The sequence below is a fragment of the Hemicordylus capensis genome, chromosome 5 (assembly GCF_027244095.1).
Source record: "Hemicordylus capensis ecotype Gifberg chromosome 5, rHemCap1.1.pri, whole genome shotgun sequence".
Classification (NCBI taxonomy): Eukaryota; Metazoa; Chordata; class Lepidosauria; order Squamata; family Cordylidae; genus Hemicordylus; species Hemicordylus capensis.
In genome coordinates, this window is record NC_069661.1 from 97,386,019 (window position 1) to 97,408,191 (window position 22,173).

At 42.8% G+C, this 22,173-nt stretch overlaps 1 protein-coding gene and 1 non-coding gene across 2 annotated transcripts in view; one reads left to right on the top strand and one right to left on the bottom strand.

Annotated features, from left to right (window-relative positions):
* Positions 1-22,173, top strand: part of SCFD2 (sec1 family domain containing 2) — a 299,733-nt gene that overhangs the window by 231,161 nt on the left and 46,399 nt on the right. The window contains exon 6 of the mRNA XM_053258322.1: positions 13,002-13,147. Coding sequence (XP_053114297.1) covers positions 13,002-13,147 — 146 coding nt within the window. The remainder of the gene's footprint in view (positions 1-13,001; positions 13,148-22,173) is intronic.
* On the bottom strand, positions 21,870-21,938 carry TRNAT-UGU (transfer RNA threonine (anticodon UGU)). The gene has a single exon. It is a non-coding gene; the product is annotated as a tRNA-Thr (tRNA).

Here is a 22,173-nt window from a genome sequence, read left to right on the forward strand (position 1 = left end):
CTAGGTGTCAAGGTCTGGCCAGCTGCTGGGGAAGTTCATGAAGCAAGCGGAGCTGCTGAAATCGGATATGGCTTGGCTGAACGCTGTCGGCAAGGAATGTTGACGAACGTTGATTCTCAGCAATGAGTAGGAGGCTGGAGCTGTGATTTATAGAGCAAGCCGAGAGCTCCCAGCTGGTAGGAATTCACGGCTTGTCAGCCCTCAGCAATAGGCGTTTGCTCCTCCTAACAGCCTCTAATTGCGTTTTACGTCTCGTGATCCTTCGCTGTTGTGGAGTCATTGGTGTTTCATTACATAGCCCTTCTTCGCATTGGTCCCCCACGCCTTCTGCTGACTCAGGTTGCCGTGCCTGCTCTAAATCATTAGTTGGATCTACCACAGCCGTTTCATGAACGCTGACAGCCGGGCTCTGCCCCTCAGACACTCCTGAATCGGCTGGAAAGTTGACAGCTTCCCCTTCCTCCTCGCTGTCGGAGCTCGAGGGCGTGACGCTAGGTTTTCTAGCTTGTTAGATTCTATCCCTTCTTTAACTTACAGTGCTACCCCTCCTCCAAGGCGCCCCTCCCTGTCCTTTCTATAGAGTTTATACCCAGGGATAACAGTGTCCCACCGGTTCTCACTGTTCCACCATGTTTCTGTTATGCCCACTATATCTATTTCTGCGTTAGCAACCAAGCACTCCAGCTCACCCATCTTGGCTCGGAGGCTTCTGGCACTGGCATATAAGCACCTATACGTTGAATCTCTCACCTGATGTATGCTATTCTTTTGACTCTTTGATCTGCTGGCACATGCTCCCGTCTGCTCTTTATGCAGTTCTGCTCTGTCCCCTTCTGTTTTATTTGAATTCTTTGCAGCCTCACACTTTAAAGGATGGCTTTTGCCAAACGGGATACTGCCCAGCTCCCATCGGCCCCCAGGTGTCATTTTAAAAGCTGCTCTGCAACCTTTTTGATTTTAAGCGCCAGCAGTCTGGTTCCATCTTGGTTCAAGTGCAGTCCGTTCCTTTTGTACAGGCCTTGCTTGCCCCAAAATGTGTCCCAGTGCCTCACAAATCTAAACCCCTCCTCCTGGCACCAACGTCTCATCCACGCATTGAAACCCCTCAGCTCTGCCTGTCTCACTGTACTTGCACGTGGAACAGGTAGCATTTCTGAGAATGCTACCTTGGGGGTCCTGGACTTCAAAATGCTACCTATCAGCCTAAATTTGGCTTCCAGGCCCTCCTGACTGCATTTCACCACATCGTTGGTGCCGACGTGCACCACGACAGCTGTCTTCTCCCCAGCACTGCCTAGGAGCCTGTCTAGACGCTGTGTAATGTCCGCAACCTTCGCACCAGGCAGGCAAGTCACCGTGCGGTCAACACGCGGGTCACAAACCCATCTCTCTATCCCTCTAATGATCAAATCACCAACTACAAGGAGGCCCCCACCCCCCGAGGAGTATCCCCTGTGCGAGAGGATATGGGCTCATCATCCACGGAAGGGGTCCCTTCTAAAGGAGCATTTCCCTCTTCCTCAGACCGATGTCCTCCTTGCCCAAGACCTTCATTCTCCCTGACAGCAGAGGAGCTACCAGCCCTGGAGTGGGATGCCTCTATCACATCCCTGAAGGTCTCGTCCACATGCCTCTCTGTCTCTCTGAGCTTCTCAAGATCCGTCACCTTGGTCTCAAGGGAACAGATTTGTTCCCTGAGAGCCAGGAGCTCCTTGCACCGAGCACACACCCATGACTTCTGCCCATGGGGCAAATAGTCATACATGTGGCACTCTGTGCAATACACTGGGAAGTGCCCCTTCCGACCTTCTATCTTCATACTGTTTTAGTTGGCTGTTTACAGTATTTAGGGAGCTTATTGTCCGTTTATTAGATAGTTTATTAGGATAGGTCTCAGCTGTAATGGTCAACTATTTAGCTGTCCAAACAGCCTTTCCCAAGAATATGAGGGAAACGAGGGAGGGATATGTACTTACGTTCTCTTCTCTACCAGGATCCTTGTGATCGCAGGTGCTTGTTCCAGGCTTCCCCGCACGCTTCCCGCTAAACTCCTGCAAAACTCCTATGTCCTGTTTGCTATCCCTGTTCGCTGTGCTCTGTTCTGATGGTAGCGAAAGCACCAAGGGATCCAAAAGTATCAGTACTCCATCTATCAATACCTAATTGGAGATCATCCACCAGGCCAACCAAGGCAGTCTCAACCCCATAGCTGGCCCAAAAGCCAGTTTGAAATAGTTCTATATAATCAGTTTCCTCCAGGACTGTCTGGAGCTGAGAGACTACCACCTTCTCAGTCACCTTGCCCAACCTTGGGCGATTAGAGACAGACCAATAGTTACCTATCTTTGAGGTGTCCAATGTAGGTTTTTTTCAAGTATCGTCTAATGATAGCCTCCTTAAGACAAGAAGGCATCCTGCCCTCCCTCAGAGAAGCATTTTCCCATTCATATACCCACAGCTTTGTAGTACTGCAAACCATGCAAATAACTACTCCAGATTTAACACAGCTTACTTCTATCATGTGAACAACAATAAAAACCCAGCTTCATGTCAGATACCTAGACGTGTCTGTGAGTTTATTTTCAGTATTAAACTAATCAGGTATGGTATCAAACTGTATAAGCAATTCACAAAGAGCCTGTTTATTTGTATCTGATTCTAAACTAAAATAGTCTTTAGTAAAAGTGGGCCTATGATTTCTTTTTAAACAACATTTACAGCACAGCTATCCCAAGGAAAAATAGCTTGAGAGAATCATAGTCTCTATAAATGTTCCCATAAACAATAATACAAGGTTGTTATGAAAAGACTAGAAGTGTTCTGGCTTTATTTTGAAAGTCTGGCTCAACCCAGCTACAGGCAGCAGCGGCGGCTGCTCGACAGTTTTCTCAAGTGTTTTTCTTTTTCTGTTCTGGTAAGTGATTCAGGGGACAACTAAGGTACCAGACAGTTTGAAAGTTTTACAGTCCGTTAATGAAAATGTGTCGCGCGTTGGAAATAAGTTGATGCTGTAAATGACATTTCCCTCACAGAATGCTGTTTTAACATTTCATCCTCCTCACAAGATGTCAGTGTGAATACCTGGATAGCTGATATGGTCTTAGGAAGAAAAAGAAGAAGAAAACTGACTGGAAAGAGTTGTTTGTTTGTTTCAATTTTTTTAAAAAAAATTGTTGCCGCTCCCCTTCTTTCCAGTCAATCAGTGCTATATAAGGTTTTCACCATACTGGTGTGAATGATATATGAATTGTGTTGTACTGTTGGGAGCGTCTTCCTGATTGAAAATGGAAATAGATTGTGGGATTAGGGAAAATCAGTGTTCAGATGAATGTGGTACAAAGGAATTCTCCACAGGCAAGTAAGGGGAAGCCACACATGCCTGAGATTTGTTATTTTGTCTGAAAATACTGGCTTACGTGCTACACAGCTTAATGTGGACAGTCCAGAACCACCTGCGCTGCTTGGTTCTGTCTAGCAAACAGGACCATGGCACTGCAATACAGAGCTCTTCTGTTACTACTTACTCTTGCACAGTCACATGTTGCTACACAACTTGCATTATTCCCAATGCAAGTAGCATCACAGCATGCAAATGTACAAGCTTAAGTAGTAGCAGAAGAGCCCTGTTGCACAACACTGCAGGTGTGTTTGTTAGCTGTCCACAGTAGCTAGGTGGTTCTGAACCACCTACATTAAGCTGTGCGGCATGTAAGCCATTCTCTGGACTGGGCCTTTAACATAAAAGAACTGGAACAGCATCTGGTAGAATTTTGAGGCTTTGACAGCAGGTTTGGAAATTGACAAGTCAGGGCTTACTATAGTTAGATATTTTAAATGAAGATTTGCATGTTGTATAATATCACACACGGTAAATGCAGTGAGCCTTATTGAATCTTCCTCTCGGGAGGGGAGATGGGGAAGATTAGATACCAAACCTTTGGAAGATGGCTTCTCCCTAGACTGATTATCCTCCCAACTATGCAATTTTATAATTAGCTTATCCATCAAACATGTTCACACTGGCATTTCTGCCTAATATTTTCTAATTTGTGTTTTTGTTAAACAGTTAATATCTCTTCTTCCCATCAAACTGTTTTTTGTTGGAGCATCAAGTAAGATGCTGTAAGATAGACATTGTTGTTTTTATTTCAGTGAATGGCTTCTGGATAGCAAATATTTTTGATTGACTTACTAATAATTATGGATGAGCCAAGGTAAGGGGAAATACCTGCCAAACCGTTTTTCTAACACCCCCCTTTTCACTACCACCACTAATGTCACATTGGCAGAGGTCTTCCCAGTGTTCAACATCTGCCAGACAATATTTATTCCCCCAGAAAGTATTCTAGTAACGATACTATGCTCTCATGCACCATTGTTCCCAAAAGAGGTGAGAGGTGTAACAGTCAGCAACTGATGGTACCATTTACCCTGATAATGCTCCTTGGTAAGAACACTAAGAGATGACATAGTGTTATTCGCAGGATACATTTTGGGAATAAAATGGTGGACAGTGGCCACCAGGAAAAGCACAAGTACTGCAGACATCAATGTGACCCCCTTCCTAAGATCATCAAAATCACCCCTAGTTTTTGCCACCTGTGAATGGAACTGAAAAATGGACTATTGGGGTAACAGTACTAACAATAGGCATAGAAAATATTAATGAAAGAAGGATGTTGAAGTAATAATAACAAAGATGGAAAAGATCTTCAGTTTTTGTAACACACCTCTTCATCAATAACTCTGTTTTGTGTTGTGTAACATTAATGTTTATGACTAAAAGTAACCTCATGATCTTTACTGAAACATTTTCCTCCCACATGTTCTTTTAAGTGTAGTCAACATTTTGCCCTTCAAGAAGATGTAACCGAATGCTTCATCTTTGAATTGTACATTTAGAAGAATGCAAACAGTAATAATATGAGAACTTTAAAAAGCAATTTACTTTAAAACTGTTTTGCAAACAAAAGACAAAAATCATAAGGAAAGAATTATGACTAGGTCAGTACAGCAAAGATGAAATAGTTATACAAGGAACAGATGTGTTATGAAACCAAAACAGGGGGTGGGGAGGAATAAAGCCAGGGTGAAAGAGGCCAAGTTTGGTGCTCTGAAAAATTTACATCATCATCACCATCATTAAAATATGTATACCTTGTTTTTCCAAAATATATGCTCAAATCAGCTTACTATACAAATCACAACATTAAGACTCCAGCAATACTTGCCTTATCTGAGCTCAGATACAACCTCAGGGACTTGTGTGCCCCTTTCTGTTGCTTCAAACACTGTATAGCAACACCCCCTGAACCCAAAGCCTGAATGGGACATGGGAAATCTAGCTTTTCCTAGGGCTACTGACACTTTAGTAGTCTTTGGGGGAAACTATATTTTCTAAGGGCCATTGCTTCCTCAGCCCTGACATGCTGCTATGCAGCACTCCAGGCGTCAGGGAGAGAGCCCTTCTCCCACTGCTGACCTAGACAGGCAAATGTGGTTTAACGAGGGGGGGGGGTGGACGGGAGTGTCAGGGATTAAATAAGATAGAAAGGGGCTAGGAAAAATGGAGGGATATGGGGGGTAAGTGGCTCATGACATTGGAGGACTTACTTTATATAAGCTTACTGAATTCGGATTGACTGAAAAATAAGCCGAACTCTTTCCTGTTTGGGGGAAGGAAATTTTATGGCTGAATCATATTTCTGAACTAATCCAATGTGCACTGGTAAAGGAACTCACTTATCACCATATAATATAAAATTATATGATAAATGCAAGAAAACTCCTTGTTAAAATTACTAGCACAAGAAGACAGCAGCAGAATAACCATTTTCAAGAGCAGAATGAATATTAAAGAGAAACAAGTTGAAGGCATCGTACTAAACCATGTATTAATTGACCAATACCCAATTTCTCCAAAATGAAGATTCACTTTACACTATCAAATGCTTTCTCAAATACAGAAGCATTACTCTGTTCTTGCCTCCAGATTCTGAGTTTCAATGAATAATATTTATCATTTTGCATATATTATTGGATAATTTTTGATCTTTAATAAATCTGGATAACATGGTTCAAATGTTTTGCCAAAAGACTAGACCAGATTTTACAGTCTTGATTTAATGAGACAATCAGTTCTAACTTTAATTTCATTTTCTGGAGGATTTACAAAGTATAGAGTTTTTTGTAACATTTTTATCTTTTATAAGTTTGGCATTTTAAAATACCATTTACTCTTTAACATATTTACCAATAATGTGCCAGGTTTATTTCCTTTCCCTGATACTCTCTTTTTTAAAAACACAAGGGTATTTTTTCTTAACTTGACTATAAATAATAAAATCATTGCTTTCTAGTTGCTTCTAATTGTTTATATAACATTTGAGAACATTCCAAATATACAGAGGGCCATTTAGTCCCATTATGTGCCATATGGTAATGTAAAAATGTTTATTATTATTATTTGGGACTAAATAAAATGTTGTTATTTTATTATATTTATTTATTCCACGTTTCAACAACAACAAAAAACACTTTTCAGAGTGATTTACATAGTAAAAAATAATAAGGTCGTTCCTTGTCCCCAAAGGACTCACATTCTATGAAGAAATAGAAGGTAGACACCAGCAACAGCCACTGGAAAGATTCTGTGCACCGCTGCTCTCCGGTTGCTAAATATAAGAGAGTTACCACTTTAAAAGCTTCCTCTTTGCCAGTTAGCAGGGATTATAATGATGATAGGTATCAGTCAAGAAATGTTGCACCATACTTGAAAAATAAAAATGTTTAGTAAATGACCTGAAAGCTCTTTGTTCTTAGATTTAGGGTTGTGCGTTTTGTTTTTGGCCCGAATCCAAAACACCCCCGTTTTGTTCTTTGTTCGAAACCAGCCAATCCGAAACATCCCAATTTTGTTCTTTGTTCAAAATTGCAAAATCCAAATCTGAAATGTTTTGGATTTTAAAGAATGGCCCCAGGAGAAAACTAGTGGGTGGGGGTAGTAGTGTCCAATGGGTGGAAACTACCACCCAAATTTCAGAGGAATTGGGCAAATGGCTGGTTTTTGGTGGATTTATGAAGTATAGGATTTTTCCCATAGGGAAGAATGGAGGTTTTAGCAAAAGTATAGCTTCATGTTGGGGGGAAAGAGGTGGCCCAGAGCAGAGTAGGGTGGGTGGTAGTGCCCAGTGGGGGCAAGGAAGCTGCCAGAATTACTTCAAAGGAATTGGGCAGAAGGCTGATTTTTAAAGATGTAATGGAGTTTGTATGTCTGTAAAGTTCTTCCCCATAGGGAATGATGGACCTCCATAATTCCTGCCCCATAACTGCACTTGGGGGGCACCAGGATGGCCCAGAGTGAGTAGTGGTGTAGACCACATAGGGTGCCAACCACCCCCATGGGTTGCTAACCCATGGGGTACTGGGTTCTGTTGTTTCTGAGATGTTTTGAGTGTAGATTCAGATTCTCTGGTAGCATATGAGAGTGGATTCATGGTTTGCCATTGAAAATCTCATATGCTACCAGAGAATCTACACTCAGAACACCTCAGAAACAACAGAACCCAGCACCCCATGGGTTAGCAACCCATGGGGGCGGTTGGCACCCTATGTGCACTACACCACCATTCACTCCTGGCCACCCCAGTGCCCCCCAGGTGGAGTTATGGGTCTGCTGAAACCTCCATTATTCCCGGGGGGAGGGACCTTAAATAAGCGTAAACTTCAACAATTCCTAAGAAATCAGCCCTTTACCTATTCCTTTGGAATCTGGGTTGTGGCAGGCACCCCTTGGGGCACTGCCACCCAACCCACTGTTTTGCCCCTCAGGCCCCCTTTCTGCCCCGAATCTGCCCCAAAGACAGTTCAGCTTCAGAAATTCTTTAAAAATCAGCCCTTTTCCCAATTCCTTTGGAATCTGGGTGGCAGCAGGCACGCATTGGGGCACTACCACTCTTCTGCCCCTAAAGCCCCCTTTTCTGCCCCCAATCCACCCCAAATAACATCAACATCACACATCAACAATAGCAGAGCTTTGGGGAAAAATCAGGCAGATTTCCAAAGGTCATCCACATCCACATCCCCCCCACCCGAAATGCAATTGATCTACACACAACAGTGTGAAACAAAAACAATGAAATGCACACTGCCCCATTGGACAAGGAGGGTAAAATTTACCCTTACATTTGCTTAAAAGGAATAAGGAGGCAATTGCCAGCGGATCAGCCCATGCTTTCGCTGACCAATCTGCAGGCTGGAAGGGCTGGAAATTCAAACAGATGTCAAAACTCAAAATGGAGACTGAAGGAGAAAGAATTTCTGCGATTGCAAAATGGAGTTCCAAAACAGCCGAAACAACAAAATGTTTTGTATCCAAAACAGGGACATTTTGTTTTGGCTACAAAATTTTCTGTTTTGAGCATTGGGTGTTTTGTTTTGGCTGCAAAACAGCCGAAATGGCCTGTTTTGTGCACAAAACATTTTGTATCCGAAACGAAACGCACATCCCTACTTAGATTGTTCTTAGATTATCCCAGTTAGGTGAAGTATTTCATTGACATATGCGAATTATTTTATTTCAGTAACATATGAGAATTATCTTAAATTCTTTAACACATCTTAAACAAGCATCTTTCAAAAATCATCCTCTTGACACACTGAATTGAATGTTTATAGAAGCAATCAAATGTGTTCTTTTGAGCATAGCATGTACAGAGTAGGGAGGTGTGAATCAATTTGGGTACAAATCAATTTGTGCCCGAATCTAGGTGAGTTGGGTGATTTGGAGACACAACAAATCACCCCTGTAGTCCATTGGCTAGATTCAGGTCCAAATTGAATTGTGCCAGTTTCGATACAAATCGATTTGAGATTCGGATTCCTCCTATTAATTCTCCAGATTTCTTCTTTTTTTTTTAAGCTAAGCTCTAGCCCTTGTTTGTATGTATGTATGTATGTATGTATTTAAATGCATTTCTATACATTACTATACACATCTTGTAGACATGGAGTTATGGAGCAAAATGTATGTCACTATTTTTCAAGTGTTTGGATTATTTGGTGTATAATAACTTTTCCTCAATGAATCCTTATGAGGATTCATTACACACCAAAGAGTCTAAACACCTCAAAAATTTCTAAAATATCCCCAGTGGCTTGAGTGTTGGGGGGTAGTTGGCACATGGGATGCTACTAATTCCCCGCCCGCAAAATGAACAGAAGAAATGAAGGTGTGTAATGAAGACACCAAAGAATCTAAACACTTCTAAAATTCCTTTAAAAAAATAAATAAACTGAGTACCCCAGTGTGTGGGGTGTGTGTGTGTGTAGCTGACACATGGCAGTTGACAGTTGGCACTGTCCAATGACAGTCAAAATGAAGAGAAGAAACGAAGGTGTATAATGAATCCTCATAGGGGTTCATTATGAGGAAAAGTTATTAGACACCAAGGAATCTAAACACTTCAATATTTGTAAAAAATAAACTGAGTACCCCACTGCCTGGCACATGACAGTTGACATTTGGCACTGTCCAATGACAGTCAAAATGAACAGAAGAAATGAAGGTGTGCAATGAATCCTCATAGGGAATTATTTTGAGGAAAAATTATTAGACGCCAAAGAATCCAAACACTTGAAAAATAGTGACTGCACATTTTGCTCCACAACTCCACTTCTACAAGGGCTAGAGCTTAGCTTTTTTTTAAAATGAAAGCTAGGGATCCATGTTAGGGTTAGGATAGGGCGACTTCATATCCTTATTATTTCCTATGGCAGAAATACACAAAATCAATAAAAACTATACAAAATCATTAAAAATCAACCGATTGCCCCCACTGCCTTGAAATATAGGTGGTAGGTGGAACCCATGGGTACCTACCCACCACCCAGATTTGGTACTCCTAGGACCTTTATAAGCGGTCCAAATAGATCTGAATCCAAATCAAATCCAAATCAAATCTGGGGTGATTGGGGGTGGGGGTGGGTACAATATTCAGACACAAAACAAATCAGGGGTGATTCAATTTGGGCACAAATTGAATTTAAAAAATTGATTTGTGCATATCCCTAGTACAGAGTACTATTTTATTCTTCAGGAATAGCATTATTCAGGCATTATGCTTGAGTATGTGCGGAGGGCAAACAGGAGTAGGCCAAGTAGCCATGCTCGCTGGTGACCACATAGCCAAGGTCTTTGCACATTTGGTGATTGTCTGAAGAGGGCAGCACCAAGTGTGAGGAGGAACCCTCCCTGCATTTGACACCGCCCTCTGCAGACAAACAGCAAATGCAGAGAAACCTGCAGACCATGGCTTTCCCATGCCAGCTGATGCACTCCCATCTCCCTCTCCCTGTGTTCAATTAGAGTGAAACTTGAATAAAATTTTAGAGATAATAAAATGTCATTAGCCCATTTTATTAACTCTAAAATAACTCTGAGTCACTTTAAACAGTTTATCATTTATTAGCAGTAGTAGATATATTGTAATGGTTGAATCATAGCAAAACTTTCAGAAGGATAAATTTCATCCTGGCTTAGAACAGTGATAGAGCATCTGGTTTGCATACAGAAGATCCTGGATTCAATCCCTGGCATCTCCAGATAGGGCTAGGAAAGACTCCTGCCTGAAATCTTGGAGAGCCGCAGCCCGTTAGTCTAGACAAGACTGAGCTAGATGGAGCAAATGGTCTGACTCAGAAGGAGGCAGCTTTCAATGTTCTGTCTGTTGAAAGTTGCATACTTAATGATTACTTGTTCAGGTACCTTATCTTATTCATGTTAATAAGCTTTTTGTTGTTAAGCTAAAATAATTCTTCTCCTCTTAAAATTCTCTGTTATCGTCATATTCATTGTCTGTACCACAGGACAGGATTAAAGAGTTCTTGCCTCAATCTGCCTTATAAGAGATTCAAATCAGTGGTTGCCTTTGCTTGCTTGTTGAAAATCTGGGGATTTACTGGAGATCTCTCTGTCATTGTTTCCAAAATACTAGGGCAAGTTTGGTTAATTGGCAGCCCATGGGCCAGAACCATTTTGGTTGGCCCCTGGGGGCACTACCAAATTTTAAACAAGGTATATTAAATATTCAGCCCAGTTTCATTTGTTTCAAAAGGAAAGAGTGAGATTTCATACTTAATTTATTTTAATTTTACTTATTGCTATCATGATTAAGTACCATTGCCAATTTGCTTCTGAACACGAACACACACACACACACACACACACATATTAAGGCAGTGGCTCGGGGAGCACTTCCCTCAGGCCCTCCATTACAAAGGGTCCCCACAGCTGCCTGAAGGCCTGAGTTTTTCAACATAGGGCCGCCGCCGCCATAAATGTCTACTCCCAGCAGTCACAGCCAAAGGACTCAGCAGAGGGTGAGACTGCAGGGGAGGCCAGCACGCCACAGAGGGGCATCCAGCACAACATGATGTTGGCCCTACAGCAGCTGCTTCTCTTTTCAGCTGCCTGTGTTGCTCGAGGGAGAAAGCGGCAGAGTGGCTCCAAGGAGTTGCCACTGTCTCCACTCAGTTGCCTGGTCCCTCTAGGTGGCGGTGCAAAGCTTGGGGATGTGGGAACCTCCAGAACTGAGGGTCTTAGGGATACCCAGGGGACAAAGCATGGCTGGGGTTTGAGCAGCAGAGGGAGGTGTAATCAGTACCCTGTGCTTGGGCAACAACACTACATCCCAGCATTTAGGGCTGAACGTTCTAGTCATACCACAGATGAGTTTCTTATTGCTTGGAGCGCATCGTCCTGTTCCACCTCTAATCATTTGCAGTTGTTGAATTCTCCATTATTTTGGTCAGTCATAGTAGTCTGCGCCTCCTCCTCTTTTCTAAATGTACTGGGCTTCTGAGATTTAGTGACCGTGAGTTCCACAGACTCTGTGTGGCTTGATGAAATAAGACATACTTGCTTTCTGCAGGCGACTAGTCAGATCAACATAGTGTTTTCTTCTCAGGAGGGAGAATGGCCACTGGTCTCCAGACACCTTGGTCTGTATATGCCCTCATAACGTTACTATTACACATTAGATCAGTGTGTGAAAATGTCTAAATCAGCCTTGTATCCAATCACTTTTCACTTCTCTAGCCCGAATAATCACCTACTCTTTATCTTGAAGTTGCTGGGTGGATCAGGTTTCTAGTAGATGGGATCTAAATCAATAGCAACTGGAAGAAATAAACTAATGTACATCCCACTCCTGTGCATGTTTACTTGAGAGTTATGTTAACAGCCCATATAAGTGTGTGTAGGATTGCAAGCCTAGACATTGTCCCAGTGTGCCCCTTAACATTTGTAGTCTTGTTTTTACATCAGTGTAGTAGGCTCTCTTAGCCAACCCTAGCTGGCAGTTTAAACACATTTGTGGAGAGAGAATATAAAAAGCAAATTAATAGCTTGTCATATGGAGGCAGCTGTTATGGGGATCAATTTAAAGTGGACTCCACATACTGTATGTTTGTTGGGTATTGGCCATTCAACATTGGGTTTTTGCCAATGTGGGATAATGGGCTAGGCAGAATTGGTCCAACAGTAAGCCTAAGTAGCTAATGTGTAAAAATCATTTACCTTTTATTGACTTGAGTCCTTCTAAAATATAGTAATAGCAAACACGGAGGCCAGTGATGTGGGCAAGACCGCAAGGGCCTCCCTGTCTGAAGTGCCCAGACCGCCCAAAGCCTTAATCCAGCCCTGTGTGCACACACGCACACACACTGCCTTTTTTGTTGACCATAATACCACCCAGATGCATGTACTCTATAATTATGAAGCCCTTACTACTAAATAGTGCCAACTTTTTTATCTTCCTTGGCAAAACAAATTTCTGGTCCTCAGGTCACCTTCTGGAGAACGAAGTAGCGAAGAGTACGTAAGTTGGCATTTGTCATCAAACAATTTGCCTCCAGCTCATCTTCCCTTTCTCCATATTTTTTACCTAAACCAGTGGAAGTATTTGGCTTTACCCAGAAAATGTGTTTCTGTGTTGTTTCAGGCTGTGAATCTTCACTTGATCTGACATTTCAGAAGGCCATGGTTGCAGTGAATGAGATATTTAAGGCCCTCAGAGATGTTACAAGAGCTCGGGCACACATGAAACAGTTTAATTCTGTACATATTCCAGGAAGCAATACCCAACAGGCAAGTTGATACACATTTTTCTAATCAGTGTTACCTTATTTTGCTCTAGCATACAGCCAAAAGAACATTTAGCCAAATCTGACTGATTTTGTGAATATTCTAATACAGAATGTGTTTTAGTCCTCAGCTCCCAGTTCATAAATGGGCTTATAGAGTAGGCCTTGTCTCAAGTGCCTGCAGATGTTCTTTGCATGTGATTTTCAGGTTGCTTCATCTGAAGTACTTCTGGTGAACAATTGTAACTTTAAAGTTGTCATCCATCAGCCTTGCTTCCAGGTAAGTCTGGTAATGGACTCTACCCATAAAGGGCATCTGCAAACCAGTTATTTTACACTGAAGGGGACAGAACATTGATCTAATCCAACAGACAATGCTTAAAGTTCAGGACTCTATCACCAACAATAGTCTAGTAGAACTGGGAAGCTCTAGGCTTCCCAGGAAACCCTGGGAAACTCACAAACAGTACTTTATGAGGATGGCCATTCCCTGTTTTCCTCCTGTCTGATATGGTGTCAAGGAACAATATCCATGGATTTTTCTAATATTTTTAAGACATCTATGCTAGTAGTTATCACAGTATCCTATAAGGACAGGAGGGAAAGGGAAAAGTGTACAGTTGTGTGTGGATATTTGGCCTCTCCTAGCTGGAATTGCCAGAAACAATGAGGGTGGCAAATGGCTAGGAAGGAGGCTGGATCATAAGACTGAAGTCTTATCCATACATTCCAGGTCTTGCCCACTCATGATCCAGGATTCTGTGGTTAAAATCCAGTTCTTTAAGCCACCCTTCCTTATAGGCACCCACCTCCTCATTGTGCCCAGTGTCCTCATGGTTTGCGGGGGATCTCTAAAAGGTTGAAAGGCAACAGGTGTCTATACCCTGCTATACATAAAGTCATTATCCTCTCTTCCCACCACAGAAAAATACAGAAATGGGAAGAAGTTACTTCAACTGGGGGACCCACCAAGAAGAGGGAGAGGGGAGACATTGCCTTTCTATAATGTATTCTCTCCCATGAGGGAAGAAGGGAAAACTGAACATTGTTTCCTTTAGAAGTTTCTGGTTTTAGTTTAACACAACTGAATAATTCATTTTCCTCATTGTCGTAACAAAAAGATAATTTTTAGTGAATCGGAATCAAAATTAATTTACTAATTTAACCACAGGTCGTAACATAACATGAAACAACATTATATAACTTTATTTAAAGGCCTGTTAGACCTTGTTTAGTCTAGTGTTTGAAATTCTCCTTATAGAATCCCTATTTTAAGAAAAACAGATTTAGTTAATTTTACTAGTGCACCATTAAGGAAGGCACTTAACAACCTTACAATTTCAGACTATGCCTTTGGACTATCTTGAGGGAAGAAAGCTGGTCTTGTGGTGGCAAGTATGAATTTTCCCTTTTGCTAAACAGGGTCTGCCCTGCTTTGCATTTGAATGGGAGACTACTGTGTGAGAACTGTAAGATATTCCCCTTAAGGGATGGGGCCACTCTGGGAAGAACATCTGCATGCTTGCATGTCGAAGGTTCCCTCCCTGGCATTTCCAAGATAAGGCTGAGAGAGACTCCTGCCTGTAACCTTGGAGAAGCCACTGCCAGTCTGTGTAGACAATACTGAGCTAGATGGACCAATGGTCTGACTTGGCAGCTTCCTATTTTCCTATGAGCACAGTTTTTGTAAGGTTCTGGAGGAAGAACGTTTCTGGTGGAGAACCTTAAACACGATCTCTTACTCTGACCCCGTTCTAATGTAATAAGGGGGAAAATTCTGGGCCAGATTATCGGGGGGGGGGATGGGTTCAGAAGTGGAATGTGTAAGCTACCTTCTGGTGGATACAATACCATAGCTACCAAACAGCTGCCTTTGCTTTGTTGGCATTTAAGTCAAGTCAAGTTTTATTTACGGTCCTAGACCAAACAAGTAAATTTAGAAAGAGATCAGTATCTGTCTAACCATAGAATTAGATCTTTAGCTCTTACTAGAGTTGCATCATGATATAATTGTAGTATTATGTAGCCAAAGGCTGAAGTTGAAATTTCATTCATGTGTATACAATTGCTCAAGATATTTTATTATTTTTATTATTTTGTAGGGTATGATGAACAAGGTCAATTAGGCCTTTAAATAAAGTTGCTGTATATTATGTTATAACATCCCAGCTAGCATCCTTCTCAAAAAGCCAGTCACAAATTTTCTTCCTGTCTCAAGACTTGAGCTCCTTCAATGAGGGCAGAGGATATAACTGTAATATTGGACAACATATTGCCCACTGATGCCCTTTCAGGTAATACAGGTGGCAAGATTTCACTAAATTATTTTCCAAATGGCTATCAAGTTTCTTGAAATATCTTTAAAATACCAAGTGAGCTCTAACAGAAATTGAGGGCAACCCTGTTTCCAATTTTAAATGCACAGGAGGCAGACAGTTTTTCTTAGAAACTTGTTCTGAATTATTTCCAGCTGGGCAATTGCTTTCTTGTTCTGCCCCCAGATCTATACCCCATACAAGAGCTAAGCAATTGCTTTGCCCTGAAACACTTTAAGTGCAGGGAATACTACCCACTGGAGTAGAAAAAATTAAAATGGCCTCCACTGTTCGGCGTACAGTTGTTAATGCTGCATTAAGATCTACCATCCATGAAAGGGACTCCTGGAAAAAGACTCCCCCAAAAGGGGCATTGCTCAATTTGCCAGGTATTATTTGACCATCTATGTTTGTTGTTTCTACTACCAAAGACCACCACCTTTGTCTTGTAACTGACCCTCGATTTCTCATTTTCACAGTTGGCCAAATTCGCTAGCATTCTTTTAAGTCCAGTCTTAGTGTAGGAGGTTATGCCATGTCATCAGCATAAAATAAAATTGACGTTTTCCTCCCATTAAGCAAAGTGGAGGGGGGAAAATGATGAATCCATGACCTGAACAATATCATTAATATAAAAATTAAACTAAGAAGGAGCCAACAAACTCCTCTTATAGGATCAGTTGACTCCTCTTATAGGGTCTGTTAAAGGCCCTTGTCGGCCCACTCTCACCCTAGCTATGACATTAAAATGCAGTTCCATCAGTAACCTGAAAAGCCATCTATCATTATAAGTCCTATCAAGTATCTCCCACAGTCTAGATCTATCAAGGGTGGGGAGTCAAAAACAGACATAAGGTCAATAAATGCAACTTAAAGATGTTTTTAATAGTCATCAGTACATTTTTGGATCAAGGCCTTCAGGGTAGCACAGAGTTCTATAGTACTGTGGCCTTTATTAAAACCTCTCCTGTGGATAAAAAAGCAAACTGATACGTTCCTGAGGAGAGTCAGATTGCCAGCAGATCTTGAGGACAAAGGAGGCAACCACTGTGTATTTCTCTCCTAAAGATGATACCAAGCAAGGGAACACAGCAAGGAAATCAACCAACCAACCAACCAACAAGAAAACAAAGGGGAAAGGAAAAGCTAAGTTTGTTAGGGCTAGTAATTTTCTAGGGTTTGATTGCTGGCTGACTGGAAGTGTGTGTGTTTGACAGAGAAAGACCAGTTAGCCTGAGTGGGGGATAAATTCCAGGTGAGTGACTCAGTTTGTGGGAGGAGTCACATTCCTGAGGAGAATCAGATTGCCAGACGATCTTGAAAACAAGTCTCAGACCAGAGGAGCTTTGCTCTCAGGAACTTTGCGAACAGGAGTTTGCAAACAAATATCAAAGGATGTTTGCAGGAGTTTTGCGGAAGATTGGTGGGAAACTCTGTGGGGAGGTACAAAAGCTGTCCCCCTTCATCACAGACATGCAGCACAAGGACAAAGTGAGTACTGCCCAACTTTCATAATTTTCTTGGAGGACAAACTTAAAACCTTTATTTAGCTGAAAACTGCACCCAGTGCATAGTTTCAAGTGAACAAGCCCTATATATTCTAAATAGCCAGTCAAACCAGTTATGCAGTTAGAATGCCAGCAGGGGAGGGGTGCTTCCAGTGTATTGCAGAGAGTATTACATGTATGATTATCTTTCTGAGGGGAAGAAGTCCTGAGTGTGCTCTCAGTGCAAAGAGCTCCTGGCTCTCAGGGAACAGGTTGGTTCCCTCGAAGCCAAGGTGGCTGACCTGGAGAACTAAGAGAGGCAGAGAAATGTTGATGAGACCCTCAGGGATGTGATAGAGGCTCCCAGGCTGACAGCGCTTATGCTGTCATGGAGAATGAGGGTCTCAGGGAAGGAGGACATTGGTCTGTGGAAGAGGGAAACGCTCCTAAGCAAGGATCCCTTCCTTGGGTGATGTGCCCATATCCTCTCACACAGAGGATACTCCTCCGGCAGGGGCTCCCAGTGATTCAGTCATTAGGGGCATATAAAGATGGGTGTGTGACCCGCATGTAGATTGCATAGTGACTTGCCTGCCTGGTGTGAAGGTTGTGGACATCACATTGCATCTAGGTAGGCTGTTGGCAGTGCTGGGGAGGAGTCAGCTGTCATGCACGTTGGCATCAATGATGTTAGGAAATGCAGGCGGGATGTCCTGGAAGCCAAATTCACATTCAGATAATGAAAGAGTGGCCAAATTTCTAAACATGCTAAATGACTGTGCCTTAGAACAGCTAGTTGCAGAACCAACCAGGGAGATGGTGACCTTGGACTTAATCCTGAGTGGTGCCCAGGACCTGGTGCAAGATGTCAGAGTTGCAGAACCATTGGGTAGCAGCGACCATAGTGTGATCCAGATCAGCATATATGCAAGTGGAGAATGGTCAAGGAAGTCCAATACAGATGTGTTGGACTTCAGAAGAGGAAGCTTCTCAAAAATGAGGAGATTGGTAAAAAGGAAGTTGAAAGGGAAAGTCAGGAGGGTCAAAATCACTCCAGAAAGCATGGGACTTTCTCTCTGGAGAACCAGAGAGAGGTTGGGATCCAGAAGCACCACCAGACTGCATACCTGTTCCTTCTGGGGAAGTGTGACCCCATCCAGAACAGGCAGATCAAACTCATCTCCCAAATTCCAACCTCTCAGAATAAGTACCTCCGTCTTATCTGGATTAAGCCTCAGTTTGTTATCCCTCATCCAGCCCATTACTCTCTCCAGGCAGGCATTCAGGGTGGTTATGCCTTCTCCCAACAATATTAACATGGAAAAATAGATTTGGGTGTCTTTAGTGTACTGATAACACCCTGCACTAAATCCTCTGATGAATCTCCCAGAGATTCATGTAGATGTTAAACAACATCGGAGACATTAGTGCCCTTATACAAATCTATGGTGCGGCCACTTCTGGAGTACTGCGTACAGTTTTGGTCACCATATCTTAAGAAGGATATTGTAGAACTGGAAAAGGTGCATAAGAGGGCAACCAAGATGATCAGGGGCCTGGCACACCTTCCTTATGAGGCTAGGCTACAACATCTGGGACTCTTTATTTTGGAAAAGAGGCAACTAAGGGGAGACACATTTGGAGAATGACACAGTGGCCAACGGATTGGAAGAAGTCAGTCTACAAACCCATACCAAAGAAAGTAGACTCAGCAGATTGTGCAAACCATCGCACAATATCCTTAAATTCACATGCTAGCAAAATAATGCTCAGGATCATTCAAGGCAGATTAGAGCTCTACATGGAAAGGGAAATGCTGGATGTTCAAGCTTGTTTCAGAAAAGGCCAAGAACGTCTCATTGTTCTCATGAGAAACCTATACATAGTACAGGAAGCCACAGTCCAGATGGAACATGGTGAAAGATCGGCAAAGGAGTAAGTTAAGGCTGTATACTTTCTCCCTCTTTGTTCAATTTATATGCTGAACATAAACTGAGAGAAGCTGGATTGGAAGAAGATGAGCGTGGTTATAAAGTTGGAGGAAGGAACATCAATAACCTGCGCTATGATGATGATACCACTCTGATAGCTGAGAAAGTGGATGACCTGCAAGCTCTAGTAATGAAAGTCAAGGAGCACAGTGAAAAAATGGGACTTCAACTAAATGTAAAGAAGACTAAACTAATGACAACGGGTACAGCAACCAGCCTTAGAATTGACAATGAAGACATTAAAGTGGTGGATAGCTTCTGCTTTTTAGGATCAACCGTCAACAGTAAAGGATCCATCAGTCAAGAAATACGCCGCAGATTAGCGCTTGGTAGGGTTGCAATGAAGGCCTTGGAAAGGATATTCAGATGCTGTGACGTGTCTACACCTAAAAGATTAAAATAGTTCAGACAATGGTTTTCCCCACAACACTCTAGGGATGCAAAAGCTGGACTTTGAAGAAGCAAGATGGAAAGAGCATTGGCACTTTTGGACTTTGGTGCTAGAGAAGACTTTTGAGGATACGACGGACAGCCAGGAAAACAAAACAAATGGATCACAGAACAAATCAATCCAGAATTTTCACTTGAGGCACAAATGACCATGCTCAATCTCTATCATACTTTGGACACATTATGCAAAGACCCAGCTCCCTTGAGAAGTACATAATACTGGGGAACGTTAAAGGAAAGAGAAGAAGAGGGTGACCAGCAGCAAGGTGGATGGACTTGATTACGACAGCAATGAATGCACCACTGAGAAACCTTAAAGGCCAAGCTGAAGACAGATCATCCTGGAGAGAATCTATCTATGTGGTCGCTAAGAGTCGACACTGACTTGACGGCACTTAATCAATCAATCAAAGGGGAGAGATGATTGAGGTATATAAAATTATGCATGCAGTGGAGAGAGAGAATTTTTCTCCCTCTCTCACAACACTAGAACCAGGGTCACCCCATGAAAATGTAGTCGGGAAATTTAGGACCAACAAGAAGTGCTTTTTCACACAGCACATAATTAATAGGGATGTGCGGCAGTCCGGTTTGGGAGTTTAGGGTCCAATCGAACCACCACCCCTGGTTCTGTTGGACTGGAACCGGACCACCAGGTCCAATCCGGACCAGTCCACGAATTTTTTGTTTTTGTTTTTTGTTTTAATTAAACTATAATTTAAATACCTTTAGCCCCTTCGGGGGGCTTGCTGAGGCCGCCAGAGGGGGGGTCCGCACGTGTTCCCTCTCCCCCCGCTGGCCTTCCTCATCACCGCCACGGCTTGCCGCGGCCGGGTATCTTAGTATTTCCGGCCCTTTCGGGCCTCCGTACGAGCACGTGGTTGCCATTTTGGTGGTTGGCGCATGCACGGTGGCTGCCAAAATGGTGGCAGCGCGCTCATACAGTGGCCCGAAAGGGCCGAAAATACTAAGATACCCAGCCGTGGCGGGCCGCGGCGGTGATGAAGAAGGCCTGCAGGGGGAGAGGGAACCCGCGTGGCTCCCCCCACCCCCACGGCTTCAGCAAGCCCCCCGAAGGGGCTAAAGGTATTTAAATTATACTTTAATTTAAAAACAAGCAAACAAAAATTTGCGGACCGGACCGGGGGGGGTTCGATGGGGGTCGGCCCGAACTGGCCCGGTTCAAACCAAACCGGGCCAGTCAGTTCCATGCACACCCCTAATAATTAATCTATGGAATTCTTTGCCATAGGATTTGGTGATGGCCACCAGCTTGGATGGCTTTAAAAGGGGCTTAGACAGAGTCATGGTGAACAAGTCTATCAATGGCTACTAGTCTGGTGGTTGTGGGCCATCTCTAACCTGAGAGGCACGATGCCTCCCAATACCAGTTGTAGGGGAACAACAGCAGGAAAAAGGGCATGCCCCAGAGGCATCTAGTGGGCGACTTTGTGAAACAGGATGCTGGACTAGATGGGCCTTGGGCCTGATCCAGCAGGGCTGTTCTTAGGTTCTTATGTAGATTTTACGTCCCTGTCCAGTCCTCCAGCTAATGCAAGGTGTCGAGTATATAATTTAGGAGAAACATCCAGAAGCCTGCTTGGGTGGTAATTTATCAGTTCCTGCCTATTACCTTCTCAAAAAAAAAAAAAAAGGTATATGATCCTTTGCACCCTGTTTGATGGAATGATACATGTGCTATTGATATTACAAAAAAGTTTTACTATTATAGGACATCATCAATTAGTATTCAGTTTGTATACGTCCGGGGCGGGGCGGTGTTACCATGTCCTCCCCTAGGGCTTTCCTGGGAATCAGTGAGCGATAAGATGCTTACAATCTGTCTCCAAAACTGCAGGCCACATTGGTAGCAAGTGTGTTTTAGGAAGCGGATATTCTATAAATGTCTCATTTTGTGTTCTGTCATAAATGGCAGGAAAGTGTTGGAACCAGTTTTCCCTTTAACAAGGATTCCCAGATGTTGTTGACTACAACTCCCATAATACCCAAGCAAAAGCCACTGCAGCTGGGGATTCTGGGAGTTGTAGTCAACAACATCTGGGAATCCTTGTTAGAGGGAACAGTGGTTGAAACCATGTTTCTGCTGGGATATGAGCTTCTGGAATAGAAGTGTAAAGTATATATACTTCTTGCCACCAATTCCCAAAGTTTCCTGTCATTCTTCTGAAACCCCAAACCCAAACTCTCTCCACTGGTAGTTATAATGAGAAAGTTTCTTAACTTACTTACTTAACAGCTGCTTATAATGAAACCAAAAATTTATCAGTGACTGAATAGAATAATCTGTTTGTCCTGTGCTGCTTTTTCTGGGGCTTCTTGCAGTAGGAGAAGAAGCGGAGAAGCGGCTTACATAGGAAGCTGCCTTATACCAAGTCAGATGTTGATCCATCTACTTAGCATTGCCTACAATGACTGGCAGTTGCTCTCCAAGGTTGCAGGCAGGAGTCTTTCCCAGTCCTGTCTGGAGATGCCAGGGACTGAACCTGGGACCTTCTGTATACAAGGCAGATGCTCTACCACTGAGCTACAACCAATGTGGGAAAGACAAACTGCCTTACTCTAGCCAGAGTCCCAGGGAGGAGGAAAAAAATATTCTCTGCTTCAGTTATTCTCAGTTTATCAGGTTTCGTGAAATACCATCATGAGTGTTTGAAGTATGTGTAAAACAAGAGTTGTTTGATTCCCCATACTTGTGACATTCATAGGATATTTGATTTTGCACAGGATAACAAATACTTTCTGAGCAGATTAGAATAGGTAGAGTTT